This window comes from Lissotriton helveticus, chromosome 6 (genome assembly GCF_964261635.1).
Source record: "Lissotriton helveticus chromosome 6, aLisHel1.1, whole genome shotgun sequence".
NCBI lineage: Eukaryota > Metazoa > Chordata > Amphibia > Caudata > Salamandridae > Lissotriton > Lissotriton helveticus.
Genome location: NC_136067.1, coordinates 205,442,022 through 205,462,996, shown reverse-complemented (window position 1 = coordinate 205,462,996; position 20,975 = coordinate 205,442,022). Strand labels below are relative to the sequence as shown.

Genomic DNA, 20,975 nt, shown 5'->3' with positions numbered 1-20,975 from the left:
AACTTAATTAGCCACATAACCTCTCTTTTTCTTAGTGTCAGTAATCTCTTACCACCTCTAGGGTCAGATTTAATGTGATCTATACCATGATAGCTGAAATTATGATGTTCTCTACCTTCATAATGTTGAACCATATGTGAAGCTATTGGATAACGAGTATCTCCTTGCTTAAGTGCTCTGAAATGTTCTGCTATTCTGTCTCTTAATCTTCTTATTGTGCTCCCTATGTAGATTTTTCCACATGTACAGACAATAGCATATACCACATAGGTGGTGTCACAGTTTATAAACATGTGTATATTGTAATCTCCTGTATCATTATAGTTAAATGTCACTACTTTCTTTTTAGCCCACCTACATGTATTACAACTCCCACATTTGTGGAACCCTCTATGCTTTGTAAGCCAGTCTACAGTTACTGATTGTCTAGGGTAGCTGGGGCTCAGCATATTAGCTAGGGTCAGTCCCTTCTTAAATGTGATGCTAGGATGATCAGTTAGATAAGGTTGCAGATCTAGGCCAAGTTTCAATAAATGCTAATGTTTTCTCATCATGGAGAAGAGTTTATTACTCTCAGTGCTATAATTTGTTATCATTCTAATTTTATCTTCTTTTACATTCTTAGATTTCTCTTTTAGAGTTGCACTGCGTTTAATTTTTTTGACTCTATTCAGGGCAGATTCAATTACTCTCTCTTCATATCCACGATTTTTAAATCTTAGTGACATATCTTCAACACTGTAAGCAAAGTCACTATCTTGTGAACAATTTCTGCGTGCTCTAACCATTTCCCCATATGGTATGGCATTAATTTGGCTTTGGGGATGGCAACTCCTAGCATGTAATGTCGCATTGCAACTAGTAGGTTTTCTGTACATCCTGCTTATAAGTTTACTATCTTCTACAAACAATTCTATATCAAGAAATGTGATGCTCTTGAAATCATATTGTGTTGTAAACTTAATGTTAAAAGTATTATCATTCAGGTAGTCAAAAAAACCTTTAAGTTGTTCCACAGTTCCAGTCCAGATTAGAAGACAAAGAAAAATCGAAAGGGGGAGTGAAGAGGTGGTGCTGGGTGGCACCAAGGTGGGCACGTCCTCCTCTTTGCTGAAGTATAGTTAATCAATAGGGTCCACCTCGCGTTGAGTGAGTGTATATCCTGATGTTAATGGAATACACATTATTTATTAAAATACCCCTCGCACACCAAAAGGGCCCTTGGTGTCATGCTTCATCATCGGGGTCTTCCCGTCCCGCAGCGGGACGGGGCAGTGCTGCGACAAGCGACTACGCTGGAGCACCTTTAGATGGGGGTGCTATGTGAGTGGAGTGAGTGTCAGTGAGGTCAGGAGTGATAAAAAAAGTGATGTTAAAAAATGCCTGGCCTAGTGGTAAGAAAAAATATTTAATAGGCACCGGCTGGTATTGTTAAAAACGTGTGATGCGGAGAAGTTAAGCTGATTAATGTGCTTACTCTCCTGTGTGGGTCAACATGTTTCGGGGCGTGGAGCCCCTTCGTCAGGACCGGGAGAAGATCCCCCTGTCACTCACTAGTGTCACACCACAATAAAAAATATTTCTAAGTAAGGTGTATGTACATATAAGTGTAAAGAAAATGTCTTATCAATGTGTGTAGCTATATATTTTATAGTTACACAGTTCCTACCACTAACAGAATTGCTGATGTAGTATGCTTTTTAGAGTGAGGAGTCAATGCCCCATGAGCCAGCACTAGACAGAAGGGTATTTAGAGGGTCCACTCAACCCCCTGCACAGCGGTGCTTCCTCCTTCGTCCGCGGTCGCTTGTCGCAGCACTGCCCCGTCCCGCAGCCGGACGGGAAGACCCCGATGATGAAGCATGACACCAAGGGCCCTTTTGGTGTGTGAGGGGTATTTTAATAAATAATGTGTATTCCATTAACATCAGGATATACACTCACTCAACGCGAGGTGGACCCTATTGATTAACTATACAGATTAGAAGACAGTCATCTATAAAGCGACCCCAATATTGTATGTATTGTATCCATTCTTTGTTCTCCGGACCCCAGATTCGCCCCGCCTCAAACCACCCCATGAAGACGTTCGCAAAAGACGGGGCAAATCTGGATCCCATTGCTGTGCCAAGTCGTTGTCTCTACCATTGGCCATTGAACAAAAATATATTGTTTTTTAAAACCAACTTTGTCATTTGTAAGATCATCTGAGTGTGGTCATAAAGTTCAGCTGATCTCCAACTTAGAAAGTAGTCAAGTGCCTCGATACCAAGTTTATGGTTAGTATTAGAGTATAATGATACAACATCTAATGTTGCTAAGAAAGAATGGATACAATACATACAATATTGGGGTCGCTTTATAGATGACTGTCTTCTAATCTGGACTGGAACTGTGGAACAACTTAAAGGTTTTTTTGACTACCTGAATGATAATACTTTTAACATTAAGTTTACAACACAATATGATTTCAAGAGTGTTAGACCTGTCTGGCCCTTTGCGTAGTCCCTCCAATTTATTATTTATTTTGTTCCTTTTTTGCCCCTCATAACCTTATTCATTTTTGTGTCCACTAGATTTTTCAAGGTGTTGGTCTAGGGGATAGGTGCTCTTTCGCCCTCATAGTTTTTCACCTCAGGCCTAGAGGCCTTTCCTGACAGGAATTTCCTTGGAGTCATAAAATGGTGGCTACCAACTGTCACAACTGACATATCTGGAACCTGTCCCATAGGATAGAGTAGGACATTCCAGAACCTTCTGGTCCCTTCTGGACCTCTGAGGGTCAGCCTATATAAGGCGGAATGCTGGTCAGCCATTTTGTCTTGCAGAGTGGGCTGGCTGGAGGATAGGCTGTAGCAGAAGGTGGGGGTAGGATAGTCAAAAGTTTGACCTCCCAGACTAGGGACGCTCCTTATTGATTCACCACCCTCTCTCCCTTTGGTTACTTGACCTGACCCCGCTGGGTGGGAAATCCTGAAGACCCTGGGCACCTGTTCTCCCCTGGTCCCAGTGTAAGGCGTGGGTGAGGGAGACTGTACCTGAGTGAAGCCCCCCGGCCCAGTAAGAAAATAGGCTTTAGGGCGGAATTTGAGGGAAGTGACTCCTGGATACTCCCATCAATAGCTAATGGGACTGTGAGCAGCAGAGGAGTCATCAGACATTAAAAACACACCTATTTTTCCCCCTTCCCCTTTACCTGGGGTAGGCCTTTGCCAAAGAGGAGTAGATCGACTGGAGTGGGGCTGGAATCAAGTATCTAGCGAGGCGCCACAGTGTGTACTGGCCGCCTGATTCAGCCTGCCTACAGCGCCCTGAGTCCAGAGGCTGCGGCGGTGACATCGTGAGGAGAATCGCCCTCTCTTTCCCTGTTTCTTGTCAAGTGCCGGCCCTGCTGAAGGAACGCGTCAGTCGGCGCGTGTGGGCGGGTCTGGAGGAGACAGTCCGGAGGAGACAGTCCCACAGAACCGAGCAGACTTTAACCTGTTCTACCGCGCATGCCCGGTCGTGCCGCTTCCCTCAAGGAAGGTGGAGGCGGGACCGGACAGGGAAGCGCCTGGAGTACAGCAGCGGCTCGGGAATATTGCGGTGTCCTCTTTCCCCTGCTCGAGCGCCACACGGAGGAGCTGGCTTGAGCGGGAGGGGAAAGTCGAGGAGCCCCCAAAGGCTGGTGAGCCTTAGCGTCATTCGGCTCCTTTTCCTTGCTGTTTCTTCCCCCCTTCTGGCAAACCAAGACACCAGCCAACAGTTCGACAACAAGTAAGGAGAATGTTCAGAGGGGGAAGTGGTCCTCACAAGTAAATCAAAACGAGGGCAGGGAAGGAAGGCATAATAATTGACTAAACAAAGGATCTGGCCCAAACCGTGCAGCGCCCTTGAAGACTCCCTTAAGGGTCTACATAGATTGTTTGATTCTTTCTGAATATACCCAGATTGGCTCATTGCCTTCAGCGTGTCATTTCTCCAGAAGAGCAAGCCCAGAACTAGGGGAAAGGTGAAGGGTTAGCCAGTACTTCTTGATGTCAGTAGTGGAAAGGGAGTAAGTGTGTAAACCCTTTACTAACGGAGTGCAGACATTGCTCCTTAGGTTCTACTGTAATGTGATGCAAACTTTAACAAGCCAAGTAGTGTGAATATTTTGACAATTTATGAGGAATTTACTAAATCTCATGACTAAAATGTAATGTGCTGTTAAGTGGAAAAACTGCTTAATTTTCATGATTCGGCAACTTTGAAAACCCTAATAATCTCATGGGTAAATGTAATACACTGAGCTGTGATTTCTGAAGACAAAAGAGCAAAGATTATTTTTATAAACAAGCCCGTATTTTTCCAAACATTGGTGTAGCGTCATTTCTGAGTGATATTGCGTTGGGTTACTGCTGGGTGGTTTGCAACTTTTACACATGTGCCTCTATTGATATTGTCTTACCCTAGGCCAGGCTACCCTAGGTGACCTGACATCTTTAGGTTCCAACAAGTTGGTGTCTAGCGGTGGGATCTTGACTGTGGTTGCAACTACTCTGTAGTAATTTAGTGTAATCCACTAGCCTACACCTGGAGTTTTCTCCTGGCGGACTTCCCAATTACTACTTTTGTTTTTTCTAAATTCATTCCTGGTGGTAGGTGGAGGTAGCTTCAGGTTGCCCTTGCAACTCTATTCTTTTTGTGTGCTTAACCTTGTGTTGCCTGTTGCAAAATGGAATTTGCACTGGAAAAACTGGACACTTATTCATTGGCCCAGCTAAAAGATTTCTGTCAACAAATGGGATTGTTCTTTAAGCGTGGTGCCAAGAAGGGGGAACTCCAGACCAGTTTGAGGGCTTGGGTGGAAGCGCGCAATGAGGAGGAGGAGGAGGAATCGGACAGAGGTACTGTCATTGATAGGACTGCGTAATGTCCCCCGGGGGTGGGTGAGATGTCAATCAGCCCCAAGGCAACCTCACGGGAGGGCAGCAGTGTGTCATCGAGAGGGTTGTCAGAAACCGAGTTAGCTGACAGGAGAGAGGAAAGACTGTTAAGGTGGGAAATAGCAAAAATGGAGTTGGAAGAAAAGAGGGAGGGGAGGAGGTTAGAACAGGAGAAGGAAGAGCGGAGAATGGCTCATGAATTCAAACTAAAAGAGTTAGAACTCCAGGCCCTGCAACGGGAACCCTTCCCAACTCCAAATGGTGGCAGCGAAACCAGGGAACCAACCAGGGAGTCCAGACCCTACCTGCCTAAGGATATAATTGCCAGCTATAGTCAGGGGGATGACATAGCCAAGTGGCTGGCTGCCTATGAGGTCTCCCTAAGAGCCCATGGGATCCAGGAGAAGCACTGGGGGGGTGGGTTGTACAAATATATGCCTCCTACCGGTCGGGACACTTTGCTAGCCTTAGAACCGGAGGAGCAGACCAACTACCCCACCATGAAGCTAGCATTGATCAGGAAGTTTGGGTTAACCCCAGAAAGGTATCGCCAGAAGTTCAGGGGGAGCCACAAGTTAAGCACCCAGAACTGGGTGGACTTCCTTGATTATGCAAGAAAGGCATTGGAGGGCTGGGTAAAGGGCAGTGAGGTGAAGGATTATGAGGGGTTGTATGATCTATTTTTGAAAGAGCACCTCCTCGAGAAATGCTTCCCCGAGCTGCGCCAACACCTGGTGGACAGCAAGCTGACCAATCCCCGGAAGCTTGCAGAGGAGGCGGACATCTGGGCAAGTACCCGGGTGTCCTCAAAGGGGACTGGAGGGGATTCCCAAAAGGCCGGACAGGGCGCCCCTCAGAAGAAGGAGGGGGGAGATAAAAGGAGGGAGTTCTCTAAAGGTCCCCAAAACAATTTCCAAGGAAAGGGAACAGGGTTCACCCCTAAGGCAAACCCGCCCAGGAACCCTAATCCTGGCCAAAGCCAGCAGCCAAGGGTTCTCCACTGCTTCGAGTGTGGTGGTGTTGGACATTATAAGGGAGATGTCAGATGCCCAAAGAGACCACCCCCTCCCACCGGAGGAAAACCACCGGGAGTAGCTAGTGTAGCGCTCGGGGAGGAGTTGCCCTTAGTTAAGAGGGGTGAGTGGGCGGGTGTCACCTTAGTGTCCCTGGGAGAACGGGAGATGGTTCCTAAGATCCAGGTGCCCCCAAATACTGTTAAGTATGGGCAATGGATCACCATCAATGGCCAGAGAGGGGAGGCTCTGAGAGATACAGGAGCCAGTATGACTATGGTGAGAAGTCAACTGGTGTCTCCAGAGCAGGTGATTCCCAATGTACTCCACCCCGCCGCGATGGCTGACGGCAGAATGGGCCACTATCCCGTGGCTGAGGTTCCCTTTGAGTGGGAAGGGGTTGCAGGTTGTAGGAGAGTAGGGTCTGCTATCCTATGGTCACCCCATATTTTTGCTTTTTGCTTCACTGGTTTTCGACTACTGAGGCTGTGGGCCTGCTGATCAGACCCCCAGCCTGCTGTTCTCTCACTAAATTACTGACACATGTGCTATAGGTACATACCAATTGGAAATGGACTCCTTGTCAGCCCCTGTATAATGCACTATAGGTGCCCAGGGCATAGGGGCCACCAAGGCCTACCAGGGGCTGCAGCATATCTTTTGCCACCCCTGGCTGGTTCTTAAATTGACACAACTGGCTGATCACTCAGCTGGGGTAAGGTGGTGTAATCACCCCTTGCTTAGATATAGTATACCTGTATCTAAACCTATATCTGGACACATGTAAACCTGTGAGCCACTCCTATGGAAGGCCTCATCAATCCTGGAGGCAGAGTGCGTGGTTTTATGTGAGATGGAGCTCTAGCATGAGCTGAGCCTGTCTGCAGCTGTCGGGAACAACTCCCTAAGCTGTTTCAGGATAATGCCATACCATATACTCTTAAGTGCCTTATAATCCTCGCGGTTAAATAGCAACTTTGGTTTGGCTTTATCAAAACATGTCGTGTAAGGTGTCATACGATTTGGAATACTATCCCCTCGCCAGTTCTGGCAACGGGGATAGCATTCCACCCCTCTAGAGGGGTAAGACATGTTACTTCACTTAAATGCGGTTAATTTCTCCAAAGACCTTAAGATCCACAAAATGGATGCCTCTGCCACAGACAAATGTCTGGACCCCTGCAGTTGACCGAAACTCAACCAAATGGGTCCTGGACAAAGGGTTTCCTGTCACAGGAGGGTGTCACCGCCCTCCAGACAGGAGATAGTGGATTGTAGCAGGGAGGTTTGAAAGAAACCAGACACTGCCTGGGGCGCACAAGGCTGCCCCTTGCATAATCCGGCCAAACCGGTTCTGGGGCACTCCAGCCCTCGTGCCAGGGCGGCCTGGATCAAAGGAAGGGGGTGTATCCACCCACTTCCTGGGTCCCACCCATAGGAGGGGACCTAGCAGGTAATCACGCCCCCCAGATTGGAATAAGAGTGGGAGCAGTGCCAATGCACATCAGATTTCCTGGAAGAAACATTAGAAACGAAACTCTGGACCCTTGGACCTCCATCTCAACGTGGAAGCCCGAAGAATCTCCCTTGTGGTCAAGGAGTGACCACCCTGCAGCAGCAGGCACCATCCAGCCCTCGACGTCTACTTAGTTGCAGTTCCCGCCGGAACTCGAGCGACTGAGATCGACGAGATCAAGCTTGCCTGCCTTCCAACAGCCCGATCCACAGTCCCTGCAGAGCTGAGACCCGTGGAGGCGACCGGAAGCGTGGGGCACGCCATCTTGAATTGACCACGAGACGCTGACCGTGCAGCCCACGAGTGACCCTCGAAGCTGTGCACCGGGGTTTGAGAAGCCCCCACCCTGAGCTACTCCTGAGCCGAAGTTCAGCCCTCCACACTCGACGAGTGCTGCGTGGGGCCCTTCTGCTCCATTTGGCTCAACGCGTTGGCCCGGTCACTTGCCAGCCGGCTAGTGGTCCCTGTGCCGACGAAACTACAAAGAAGACTCGTGAATCTGGTTGCTCCAGATCCACACCAGCTCCCCTGAAAAGGAGCCCCGACTCTGACCTTCCTGGTCCGAGTGAGAAGCAATCTTCCGATCCCGCGTGGATTGCTCTTGCCAAGTGTTGTTTGCTCCAAACTTGAAGCCAACTGCACCGACGGTGAGAGCCTGCGTGGGACAGATCGTGACCTGCTCCTGGACGTCGCAGATGCCCCAGAGCCCACGTGACAGCGGAGAGAAGCTCCTCGACGACCACCTGATTGCGCCCGACATTGCCTGGTTCCGTCCTGGTTCCACCCTGGTCACTGCTGAGTGACCCAGACTCTGTCCCCTCTGCTTTCAGGTACCCTTCGACTTGAGTCCACCCTTGGACTCCACCGGACACTTCATCTTTAACCCGCCTGCAGCCCTTTCAGCTTCAAGCACCAAGAGCCTGCGTGTCAAAACCCGACGCCACTTCGACCCTGTGCACCCACTTCCTGTGGGTGAGGTAACTTTGCTCCGCCGGTGTTCCCACACTGGTGCACATCTCTAGGGTCTGTGTGTTAAGTTTTATCCATCTAGGTTCAGCAGAAGTGTCCTTAAACTTTAACTTTATGACTTTTACGCACCATTGGTTAACATTGGTGCATGCGTGCGCTTTCCGCACATCTCCCGAATCCCGAGGGCCATTCCCGACTTCAGCATTGCTTGTCCTGACTGCTCCCAGCGATTCCCTAGGCCCTAGGCCTAACCACTGCTCGAGTGGAATCTCTTATACCACTTGTTTAGTATATGGTTTGAGTGGCCACCCGCCCTCATCCATAATTGTGCAACTTGTATGTTTAAACAGTGCTTTTGATTTAACGCTTGTGCCCCTTTATTCATAAAGAATACTGGGGATTGTTTTTAGTAATAAATACATATATTTTTATAATATATACTTGTGTGGTGTCCTTTCATTTGATATTACAGGATTGTATGTGGTAAAATAGTTCGCTTAACACGACCTCTTAAGTTAAGCCTTTAGGCTGCTTAGTCCATGCTACCCCTAGGATAGCTTGTTTAATAAGGTTGACTTACAACCAGACACCATAAGGGATTGTTTGGTCTGATAATAGGTGGTTCCAGAATTGGAAACATCACCTATCAGGCCAACTTCTCACACAGGTTCACTTCGAGTTGCCGTAAGCCCTGCCGTGCCAGTTGATTGTCTGCTGGGGAATGATATGGAGCACAACGCTTGGAGAGAGGTGGAATACCGGACGCACTCTGCGATGCTGGGTACACCTGACTGGGCCTGTGTGAGCACAAGGTCTGCGACTGCCCGGAGAGGGAGTTCGCTTGGGTTGGAGCCTGGAACAAAGGCCCAACCCGCTGCCAAAAAGGGACAGACCCGAAGACAGGAAGAGCCTGCTTCGGCTTCCACACCCCATGTGACCGATCGGCCACCTGCGGTGGTGGACCAGGAGTCCGTGGAGGGGGAAGTAGTCTCCCTGGAGGACCTACCCATCCCTGCTGAGTGGCATGCGGAGGGGGGCCTACTAGAGAGGAATTCTGTAAGGGGCAGAGGGAGTGCCCTACCCTGGAGGGACTGAGGCGACAGGCTGAAGCCCAGGCAGCAGGTGATGTTACGGGACACTACTATATTTACTGGGAAGATGGACTCCTCTACAGTGAACCCAAGGTACCCTTACCTGGTTCATCAAGGGCCTTGGTAGTCCCGCAACAATACCGAGCCTTTCTCCTGGAATTGGCTCATGCAATACCCTTGGCAGGACACTTAGGTCAGGACAAGTCCTTTGCTCGGCTTGTCCCCCACTTTTACTGGCCTCAGATGAAAGTGGCGTCCAACACTTACTGTCGGACATGTGTATCCTGCCAGGCCAGTGGGAAAACAGGGGTGAAGCTGAAAGCTCCCCTGGAACCACTTCCAGTCGTTAGCACCCCTTTGAAAGGGTGGGCATCGACATTGTAGGGCCATTGGATCCACCAACAACAGCTGGTCACAGGTTTATCCTGGTTCTGGTGGATCATGCCACACGGTACCCAGAGGCAATTCCTCTGAGGACTGTCACTGCACCTGTGGTGGCTAGGGCCCTGATGGGGATCTTTACCCGAGTGGGATTCCCCAAGGAAGTTGTGTCCGACAGGGGGACCAACTTTATGTCAGCATACATGCGGGCAATGTGGAAGGAGTGTGGAGTGACCTACCGGTTCACCACTCCCTATCACCCCCAGTCCAATGGACTGGTCGAGAGGTTCAACAAGACCTTGAAGGGCATGATCAGAAGTCTGCCTGAAAGTCTGCGGAGGAAATGGGACGTCCTCCTACCCTGTTTGCTATTCTCCTACAGGGAAGTGCCACAGAAGGGAGTGGGCTTCAGCCCCTTCGAACTTCTGTATGGGCACCCTGTACGCGGTCCTCTCAGCCTGGTGAAGGATGGTTGGGAAAAGTCTCCCAGGAAACCCCCCCAGGATGTGGTGAGCTACATGCTGGCCTTCAGGAGCCAAATGGCGAAGTTGTGGAAGCAAGCTTCTGACAACTTGGAGGCCAGCCAGGCAGTCATGAAAGAGTGGTATGACCACAATGCTCACCAGGTGGAATTGGAGCCTGGCCAACAAGTGTGGGTGATGGAGCCTGGAGAGCTTAGTGCCCTCCAGGATCGCTGGACAGGCCCCTTTGAGGTGTTGGAGAAGAAGGGTAAGGCCACATACCTGGTGGACCTTAAGACCCCACGACAGCCCCTACGGGTGCTTCATGCCAACCGACTCAAACCCCACCATGAGAGGCCCGAGGTCATCTTAATGATGGTGACTGATGGGGAGAGGAAGCGGAAAGTGAACCTCTCCCAGACTTGTTCTCGTCTCAAGAAAAGGATGGGTCAGTGGAGGGAGTGATTCTCTCTCCCACCCTAACTCCTGAGCAGCGGGAAGACTGTCACCAGATACTGGAGCAGTACTCTACGTTGTTCTCCCTTGTCCCGGGAAGGACTCACCTGTGTACCCATGATGTGGACACAGGGGACAGCCCACCAGTGAAGTCAAAGACCTACCGGCTGTCCGACAAGGTGAAGGCTAGCATCCATGGAGAGGTTGCCAAGATGCTATAGCTAGGAGTTATCGAACCTTCCAACAGCCCCTGGTCCAGCCCGTTGGTGCTAGTGCCAAGAGCCGCTCCACCAGGCACCACGCCAGAACTGAGGTTCTGTGTGGATTACCGGGGACTGAACTCAGTTACAAAAACTGATGCCCATCCGATCCCTAGGGCGGATGAGTTAATTGACCGGCTAGGAGCTGCCCAATACCTAAGTACCTTTGACCTCACTGCAGGGTACTGGCAGATCTCCTTGACAGATGGAGCAAAGGAAAGGTCAGCCTTCTCCACGCCTGAGGGACACTTCCAATTTTGTGTGATGCCCTTTGGGCTCAAAAACGCCCCTGCCACTTTTCAGCGGCTGGTGAATCAGGTCCTCTCCGGAATGGAGGGTTTCTCCGCTGCCTATCTGGATGACATTGCTGTCTTCAGTAGCAGTTGGGAGGACCATTTGCAACATTTGCAAGCAGTTCTCCAGGCCCTGAAACAAGCTGGATTGACAATCAAGGCCAGCAAATGTCAGATTGGGCAGGGGTCGGTTGTGTACCTTGGACACTTGGTGGGCAGGGGGACAGTGCAGCCCCTGCAGGCAAAGATTGAGGCAATCATGGCCTGGGATCCCCCCAAGACACAGACTGAGGTCCGAGCTTTCCTGGGTCTCACAGGCTACTACCGTCGCTTTGTGAAGGGGTATGGCACTATTGTAGCGCCCCTCACAGAGCTCACCTCAAAGAAACAACCTCGACGGGTAGTTTGGACGGAGGCTTGTCAGCAAGCCTTTGAAAAGTTGAAGCAGGCAATATGTGCAGCACCGGTCCTGAGGGCCCCAGACTTCTCCAAGGAGTTCATTGTCCAGACAGATGCATCGGAACATGGCATTGGGGCAGTGTTATCGCAACTGAATGAAGAGGGCCTGGATCAGCCTATGGTTTTCCTATCTAGGAGACTGCTTCCCCGGGAACAGAAGTGGAGTGCAATTGAGAGGGAAGCTTTTGCGGTGGTGTGGGCTCTGAAGAAGCTGCGGCCATACCTGTTTGGCTCACACTTCCTGGTTCAAACTGACCACCGACCCCTTCGTTGGCTAATGCAGATGAAGGGGGAGAATCCCAAGTTGCTGAGATGGTCCATCTCCCTCCAGGGAATGGACTTCCGGGAGGAACATCGGCCTGGAGTGGACCACGCCAATGCAGACGGTCTCTCCAGGTATTTCCGCCTTAGTGATGAGGACTCCCAAGGGGTTGGGTAGCTCTCCCCACTTTCAGCTGGGGGGGACGCGTGTTAGACCTGTCTGGCCCTTTGCGTAGTCCCTCCAATTTATTATTTATTTTGTTCCCTTTTTGCCCCTCATAACCTTATTCATTTTTGTGTCCACTAGATTTTTCAAGGTGTTGTTCTAGGGGATAGGTGCTCTTTCGCCCTCATAGTTTTTCACCTCAGGCCTAGAGGCCTTTCCTGACAGGAATTTCCTTGGAGTCATAAAATGGTGGCTATCAACTGTCACAACTGACATATCTGGAACCTGTCCCATAGGATAGAGTAGGACATTCCAGAACCTTCTGGTCCCTTCTGGACCTCTGAGGGTCAGCCTATATAAGGCGGAATGCTGGTCAGTCATTTTGTCTTGCAGAGTGGGCTGGCTGGAGGATAGGCTGTAGCAAAAGTTGGGGGTAGGATAGTCAAAAGGTTGACGTCCCAGACTACGGACGCTCCTTATTGATTCACCACCCTCTCTCCCTTTGGTTACTTGACCTGACCCCGCTGGGTGGGAAATCCTGAAGACCCTGGGCACTTGTTCTCCCCTGGTCCCAGTGTAAGGCGTGGGTGAGGGAGACTGTACCTGAGTGAAGCCCCCCGGCCCAGTAAGAAAAGAGGCTTTAGGGCGGAATTTGAGGGAAGTGACTCCTGGATACTCCCATCAATAGCTAATGGGACTGTGAGCAGCAGAGGAGTCATCAGACATTAAAAACACACCTATTTTTCCCCCTTCCCCGTTACCTGGGGTAGGCCTTTGCCAAAGAGGAGTAGATCGACTGGAGTGGGGCTGGAATCAAGTATCTAGCGAGGCGCCACAGTGTGTACTGGCCGCCTGATTCAGCCTGCCTACAGCGCCCTGAGTCCGGAGGCTGCGGCGGTGACATCGTGAGGAGAATCACCCTTTCTTTCCCTGTTTCTTGTCAAGTGCCGGCCCTGCTGAAGGAACGCGTCAGTCGGCGCGTGTGGGCGGGTCTGGAGGAGGCAGTCCCACAGAGCCGAGCAGACTTTAACCTGAGCCGCTGTTCTCCCGCGCATGCCCGGTCGTGCCGCTTCCCTCAAGGAAGGTGGAGGCGGGACCGGACAGGGAAGCGCCTGGAGTACAGCAGCGGCTCGGGAATATTGCGGTGTCCTCTTTCCCCTGCTCGAGCGCCACATGGAGGAGCTGGCTTGAGCGGGAGGGGAAAGTCGAAGAGCCCCCAAAGGCTGGTGAGCCTTAGCCTCATTCGGCTCCTTTTCCTTGCCGTTTCTTCCCCCCTTCTGGCGAACCAAGACACCAGCCAACAGTTCGACAACAAGTAAGGAGAAGGTTCAGAGGGGGAAGTGGTCCTCACAAGTAAATCAAAACGAGGGCAGGGAAGGAAGGCATAATAATTGACTAAACAAAGGATCTGGCCCAAACCGTGCAGCGCCCTTGAAGACTCCCATAAGGGTCTACATAGATTGTTTGATTCTTTCTGAATATACCCAGATTGGCTCATTGCCTTCAGCGTGTCATTTCTCCAGAAGAGCAAGCCCAGAACTAGGGGAAATGTGAAGGGTTAGCCAGTACTTCTTGATGTCAGTAGTGGAAAGGGAGTAAGTTTGTAAACCCTTTACTAACGGAGTGCAGACATTGCTCCTTAGGTTCTACTGTAATGTGATGCAAACTTTAACAAGCCAAGTAGTGTGAATGTTTTGACAATTTATGAGGAATTTACTAAATCTCATGACTAAAATGTAATGTGCTGTTAAGTGGAAAAACTGCTTAATTTTCATGATTTGGCAACTTTGAAAACCCTAATAATCTCATGGGTAAATGTAATACACTGAGCTGTGATTTCTGAAGACAAAAGAGCAAAGATTATTTTTATAAACAAGCCCGTATTTTTCCAAACATTGGTGTAGCGTCATTTCTGAGTGATATTGCGTTGGGTTACTGCTGGGTGGTTTGCAACTTTTACACATGTGCCTCTATTGATATTGTCTTACCCTAGGCCAGGCTACCCTAGGTGACCTGACATCTTTAGGTTCCAACAAAGAGCATCACATTTCTTGATATAGAATTGTTTGTAGAAGATAGTAAACTTATAAGCAGGATGTACAGAAAACCTACTAGTTGCAATGCGACATTACATGCTAGGAGTTGCCATCCACACAGCCAAATTAATGCCATACCATATGGGGAAATGGTTAGAGCACGCAGAAATTGTTCACGAGATAGTGACTTTGCTTACAGTGTTGAAGATATGTCACTAAGATTTAAAAATCGTGGATATGAAGAGAGAGTAATTGAATCTGCCCTGAATAGAGTCAAAAAAATTAAACGCAGTGCAACTCTAAAAGAGAAATCTAAGAATGTAAACGAAGATAAAATTAGAATGATAACAAATTATAGCACTGAGAGTAATAAACTCTTCTCCATGATGAGAAAACATTGGCATTTATTGAAACTTGACCTAGATCTGCAACCTTATCTAACTGATAATCCTAGCATCACATTTAAGAAGGGACTGACCCTAGCTAATATGCTGAGCCCCAGCTACCCTAGACAATCAGTAACTGTAGACTGGCTTACAAAGCATAGAGGGTTCCACAAATGTGGGAGATGTAATACATGTAGGTGGGCTAAAAAGAAAGTAGTGACATTTAACTATAATGATACAGGAGATTACAATATACAAATGTTTATAAACTGTGACACCACCTATGTGGTATATGCTATTGTCTGTACATGTGGAAAAATCTACATAGGGAGCACAATAGGAAGATTAAGAGACAGAATAGCAGAACATTTCAGAGCACTTAAGCAAGGAGATACTCGTTATCCAATAGCTTCACATATGGTTCAACATTATGAAGATAGAGAACATCATAATTTCAGCTATCATGGTATAGATCACATTAAATCTGACCCTAGAGGTGGTAACAGATTACTGACACTAAGAAGAAGAGAGGTTATGTGGCTAATTAAGTTGAAAGCAGTGGAAAAGGGACTTAATATAGACCATGAATATGAATTCTATTTGGGTCAGGATTAGTTCTCTACATCATGTGACTATGCATATATAGAAATGGATGTTACCGAATATGATCTCTGAGAGAGATGTAAATGGATGATAATTATCTGATATAAATGCTATGATAAACTGTCATTGTATATCTGGAAAATGATGTCTCTTGTAAAATGAAGTATTTTAAGAGTGATTCTGAATATGTAACTATGGAATATATACGTATTTGTATATATATTTTTTACGAAATATGAATGAGAACTGAACAGAGTAATGTATTTACGGTGAAATGTATATTTCAAATCTTTACTACAACCTCCTCTCCTTTCAAACCTGAAATTTTGCTTTCTTGTAATTAATGCAGTAGAAATAGAAGATGGGGTCTAAGTAGAGTGTAATCACCTCGTACATTATTAGGTAATAAACCAATCAGTCCGGAAGAAAAATAGACTTTGAATTATGAGACGTTATCTTTCATTGCAAAATCTGAAATTGGATTCTTATTGAATAAGGATAGTGACCGTTTCCTCCCCTATATCTCTGAACTATACGTGATAAATAACCCAATCTAAGATGGCGGCCGCACTTTTTGCAATTATATATTACGACTTGGTACTTGTTGTTAAACTTTCCCTTAAGCAGGTCTTAATACTTAGGAGATAACAGATATGACGGATGCGTGATAATTTACTCTACCTTGACTATAGAACTTTATTAACACTACAGATCTAAACTTAATAATAATCGTTCGAGATATGGGTTGAATAATATAGAATATACTGATAATAATTGATATAAGGAGATAATCTTAACTAGGTTATAATAATCGGACAATTATCGAAAGACTGGTAGGTAACAACTAGCCATATGACATTACTTAACCAATATGGCGCTTACATATTTGTAGTATAAATATGAATACTAAGATGGCGCCGAGGTAGAACACTACGGACGATTCACGTGTCCTCGAGATCTTAGGTGAGCCACAACTTAGGTCGCGTTACTATCGACAATCTATTTTAATTTATTTCGTGAGTATAGATAACTAACTTGTTTTAAATGTACTTGAATTGTAGGTGACGTACTCGTACACCTAACAGGATTATATTGATGAAAATAAGACGAGCTTAAATAAATGGAGGATTTATATATCGTACATGGAAAACCAACTATGATGGGATAATCACGTGAAATTTAGGAAATAAGAAAGTTTGGATATATGAGGTGAGGATATAAATAGTACTAGTAATCCCTTTACGTATAAGTAGATTGACATAACTTAATACAGATAGACAATATAACTTTACTTTTTAGGTGGTGTACACCTTATGGGATGTAACGTTGGAACTCAGACCAATTAACAATACACGACGAGTATTATAAGAGAGGAAGAAGTTTATATATATAAAGGTGAGGATATAAGCGGCACCAATAACCTTAAGGCAAAACTAGTTAACAGACTAAATTAGATATAGATAGACAATATACTTTTGTCTTCTATTTAAGAAACCTCTGTATTATCAGGAATTCTTTATAGGTCAATATTTAGATGGTATAACGTCATATGAATTAAGACGAACTTTGCCCCTTAACGTAGTTGTATGGGTGTGCTACATCTTGAATAGACCTCATATAGCAAAGAGTTTATTTTACATATTTTGGACTTAGACTTTATATGTACTGTCTAGAAATCGATTTAGCAATGTGAAAAATGTAATATAGAGACGATAATAACTATGATGTGCTTCTAATGTAAATTTAATCTTTGCCCCCCTTGTAATGTAAGAGATTGGTATAAATTAACTATGTATAGTTATAATTTGACACACTGTATGTATTCTGAAGAGATGGTATTGATCTCTAGATGTGGGATTCTCCCTTTTTGAATATATATCTTTATTATATATTTTTTGGGTTGCAGCCCTGAAGAAGTCAAGGTCGACATAGACCAGACGAAACACGAGTTGGCTGCGTCAAGAAAAATTGGACTACTGTATAGAAAAAGGAAAACAAATTTCAATGAAGAAAATAAATTGAGACATGAGACATATTTGATGACTATTGGTTATGGACAATGAGTGCTCGGTATTAACTTGTGTAGCATTATAATCACTTTTGTGATTTGTTTTTGTGGTAGAGGTAACCTACCTCCTTCATACCTGAGCACCGACTGGATAAGACAGGGCTACTACTTAACCTTTACTAGCTGAGCGCTCATATATAACTGTTACCAGTAACACTTTGCTTACCATCCTCTAAAGGTCATCACTCTTTGGACACAGCCTACTCTAACTCTCATGTATACTTGCCTTATGTCCTATTATTGTAGCTCTAAAACATGACCACACATCAGTTCAAAGATCACAACCTCTCCTTTAGAAGTCCTAGCTCTGCAATCTAACAATACCTAATCTCATGTAGAGTATCTATTAATACCACCAAGCAATGAATTTATGAATTCACATATCCACCTATCCCACTAAAGATAGCACCTAACTCCTAATAATGTATCCTAACACATAGAACCTGGAGTAATTCCAAGGCAGGATTTCCATAAGATTGCCAGACTAATCCCAATAAGTAAAAAGAAAAAAAAGCTCACCCTGGCTTCAAAACCAGTGTGCTGACTAGTGTAAAGCAATACAACACCTTGTCAGTGGTAGTAAGAGCTATACAAATTCAATTGCAATACAATATGTACAATATGTAACCCACACTAAAACTAATACCATAGCCCTTGGCTGTCAGGCTGGCAATATTTTGTATAGACTGCATAATAATCACCTTTTAAGGCTTGATACTCTTAAACTTACATAAAACAACAATAATACTAAATTGCAATACACACCGAGAGTCTTTAAATACTGATATCCAGCCTACACTGTGAATGACATCAAATAAACACTACACCTGCCAAGAGAAAGACCTAGATTACAGAGACACTTCTTTATTTTCTTGATACTCATGAAATGACATGGTTTCTGGCCCAGGATATTTGGAGAAAGAAGCTTGAGGACATTGCTGCCACAGATAGGACTTGAATACTGACAAAGACATTGCTCAGAGAAACCTACAGTACTTACACCCCCTCCCATTCCAGTGACAGATATGAAATGGTGACTGCGCCATGTTGTCAAAACAAACTTGAATACTGACACATACCTGCCCATTGAGATCCTTAGAATAGTGACACAGCTCCTGAAGTAGTGACATGCTCAGAGATATCTTAAATATTAATATTCCTCTTCCCATATCATGAGTGCATTGCTTGCCCCCATATTGACAACAAGCACAGATGCCTTGCACATGTCCAAAATATTAGAATGCTGACATAGACAGTGAAACCTAGAATAGTGACCCATGCAAGGAAACCTGATTTGCAATATTGCATAACCACCTGTCCAGAGAAATTCCTACAATACTGACACATCTCCTTGGGGAAGAAGATTATTGCTAGAGGTTCTTCTTAGCTGTCTGCCAGGATCTTGTAATAAAACAAAATTAATGAGTAAATATACCAGAAATTGAGTTTGCTTCGGTTGGTCCTGCTTTAGTTTAGAATGCTCTCCTTTTATAGACCACCTTTAGGTCCAGATGTAGGTCACCCAATACCGGTCGGTAACGGCCGAAATTACCGAATTTCGACTGTTACCGACCGGTATTGGGCTTTTTAGATGTAGGTGGCATTTTTTTAGGATTCGGTATTTTACCGAATCGGTAATTTAAGGATTCGGTAAAATACAGAATTCTTAACATACCGATTTGGTAAATTACCGAATCCAGGATGTAGGGAGCACTCAAGTTGGTGCATTCCTCAGTCAAGGATTCGTTATTTACCACCAACTACAAGTTGGTGGTAAATAATGAAAACGTTTGAAAAAGCATTTTTTTGCTTTTTCAACAGTGCGATGTGGCAGACATACATGCCCTAAGGACATGTATGTGTGCCACATGTACACCCATACACAATTGAGGGGTGCAACAGGGTGTCAAAGTGACACCCTGCCACCCTTCAATGTTTTCCCCCTTTTACCGATGCGCCTCCAGGCCCATAGGAATGAATGGCAATTACCGAATCGGTAAATACCGATTCGGTAATTACCGAAACTTACCGATTCGGTCATTATTAACGAAAAATTACCTACATCCCATTTTACATATTCTTAAATACCGAATCAGTATGATTCGGTATTTAAGAATAGGTACATTCAGATTACCTACATCTGGCCCTTAATGTCTTAGCTTCTTTTTTTATTTTAATGTTTCATTGGATGATACTCGGCCTATACAGCCAGTTCTAAAGGGTTGCTTGCTTGCTGCTCATTTCATCTGCAGTCCGCCACATACCACATGGACACATCCCCTAAACCAGCAGACCATTATGAAATGCTGTTGTCAATTGGTGTATGGTTGATAGCCAACACATTGGTTCTAAATGGGACAGTTATACTTGAACTTTAAAACAATAGATTATTTACAACACCTTTGTAGGATGGACAACTGCTGATGTTTCGTTTAATTACTAGAAGCATACAACTGTTGTGTATAAACGCCAGCAGAATTTCTTTTTTTCTAACTGTAGTCTTTTGATTTATTTTGCATATGTGGTTGACTTTGTGTTTGGCAATGTAGTTCGGCCAGAGGATGAGTGTCGTATATAGCTCGTTCTGATCATTTGCACTTTTTAGGCCTTTTTGCACTTTAGGATAGAGTGTACTGTATTTATATTGTCATTGCGCTTTGCACATTATTTGTCTTGATTAGACTGTTTTGGGCATTTGCACTGTTTAGGGCCTTTAAACTTTACCATAAACTGTACTGTATTTTGTTTGGCAATATATAAGGTTCAGTATTTTTGGGATGGAGTTTATTGTACTAGACCTGCTTTACATCCAGATTTAGGCTGTTCAACATCCATGCATATGCTTGTGTTGTGTATTTTGTGAATGCGTTTTTCCGGGAATGTTCTCATAATGCATATAGATGATTCTTTTAAGGCTGTCTGCTGTTTTTTTATGAGGACGTCAGTTGAGCTCCAAAACATAAGTAATAAATAATTGAACTGAATGAGTCCGGACCTATTGACATTGCTAATGCTTCTTCTTCTTCTATCCTGCAGCTCTACAATTTGTACCCCGCTTTGATATTCTTACCAGGAAATCACAAGACTATACATCAAAATATAAAAGATCTACATTCTTTTCTGCAGAAATCATTTTTAACAAGTCGCAAAGAACTAAATAGTGATGAAAAAAGGAATTTAATTGAAGCATTTCTTATCAAGGAGAAGGAGGTAATAAATATCACCATTTATTTGCATTTAACTTCCACGTTTATTTGTTCATGGTTCATAGCATTTACATTTCTATTTTACTCGGGTTAATTTATGGTATTTCCTCGTAATTCTATTTCCTATAACAAACACATCTCATCAAAATGATTTAATTATATATTTCTAACATGTGGTTCTTTTTCAGCTATGATTCTTGCAATATTCTTTCAATATTGTAGAGTTTGGTTTGATTAAAGAGACAAATATATTTAATAAATAAAAGTATAAATATACATTTAATAATGTTGCTTTATGTATCATTGATGATTCGACAGCATACCATTATGTTAGACCTTTATTTATTTTGTGGCCAGAATAGTTTGTGTTACAATCAGGCAAAACCTGAGTTCACTTTTATTGTATTACTGCTTTAGGACTAAAAGGGTAATGGTGAACATTA

General features: G+C 45.3%; 1 protein-coding gene across 2 annotated transcripts in view; it reads left to right on the top strand.

The window, feature by feature from the left end:
- LOC144762425 (cytochrome P450 2K1-like) overlaps window positions 1-20,975 on the top strand; it is a 242,737-nt gene that overhangs the window by 126,681 nt on the left and 95,081 nt on the right. For both annotated transcript variants that reach the window (XM_078647605.1, XM_078647604.1), the window contains exon 5: window positions 20,363-20,536. In XM_078647605.1, the coding sequence (XP_078503731.1) occupies window positions 20,363-20,536 (174 nt within the window). The remainder of the gene's footprint in view (window positions 1-20,362; window positions 20,537-20,975) is intronic.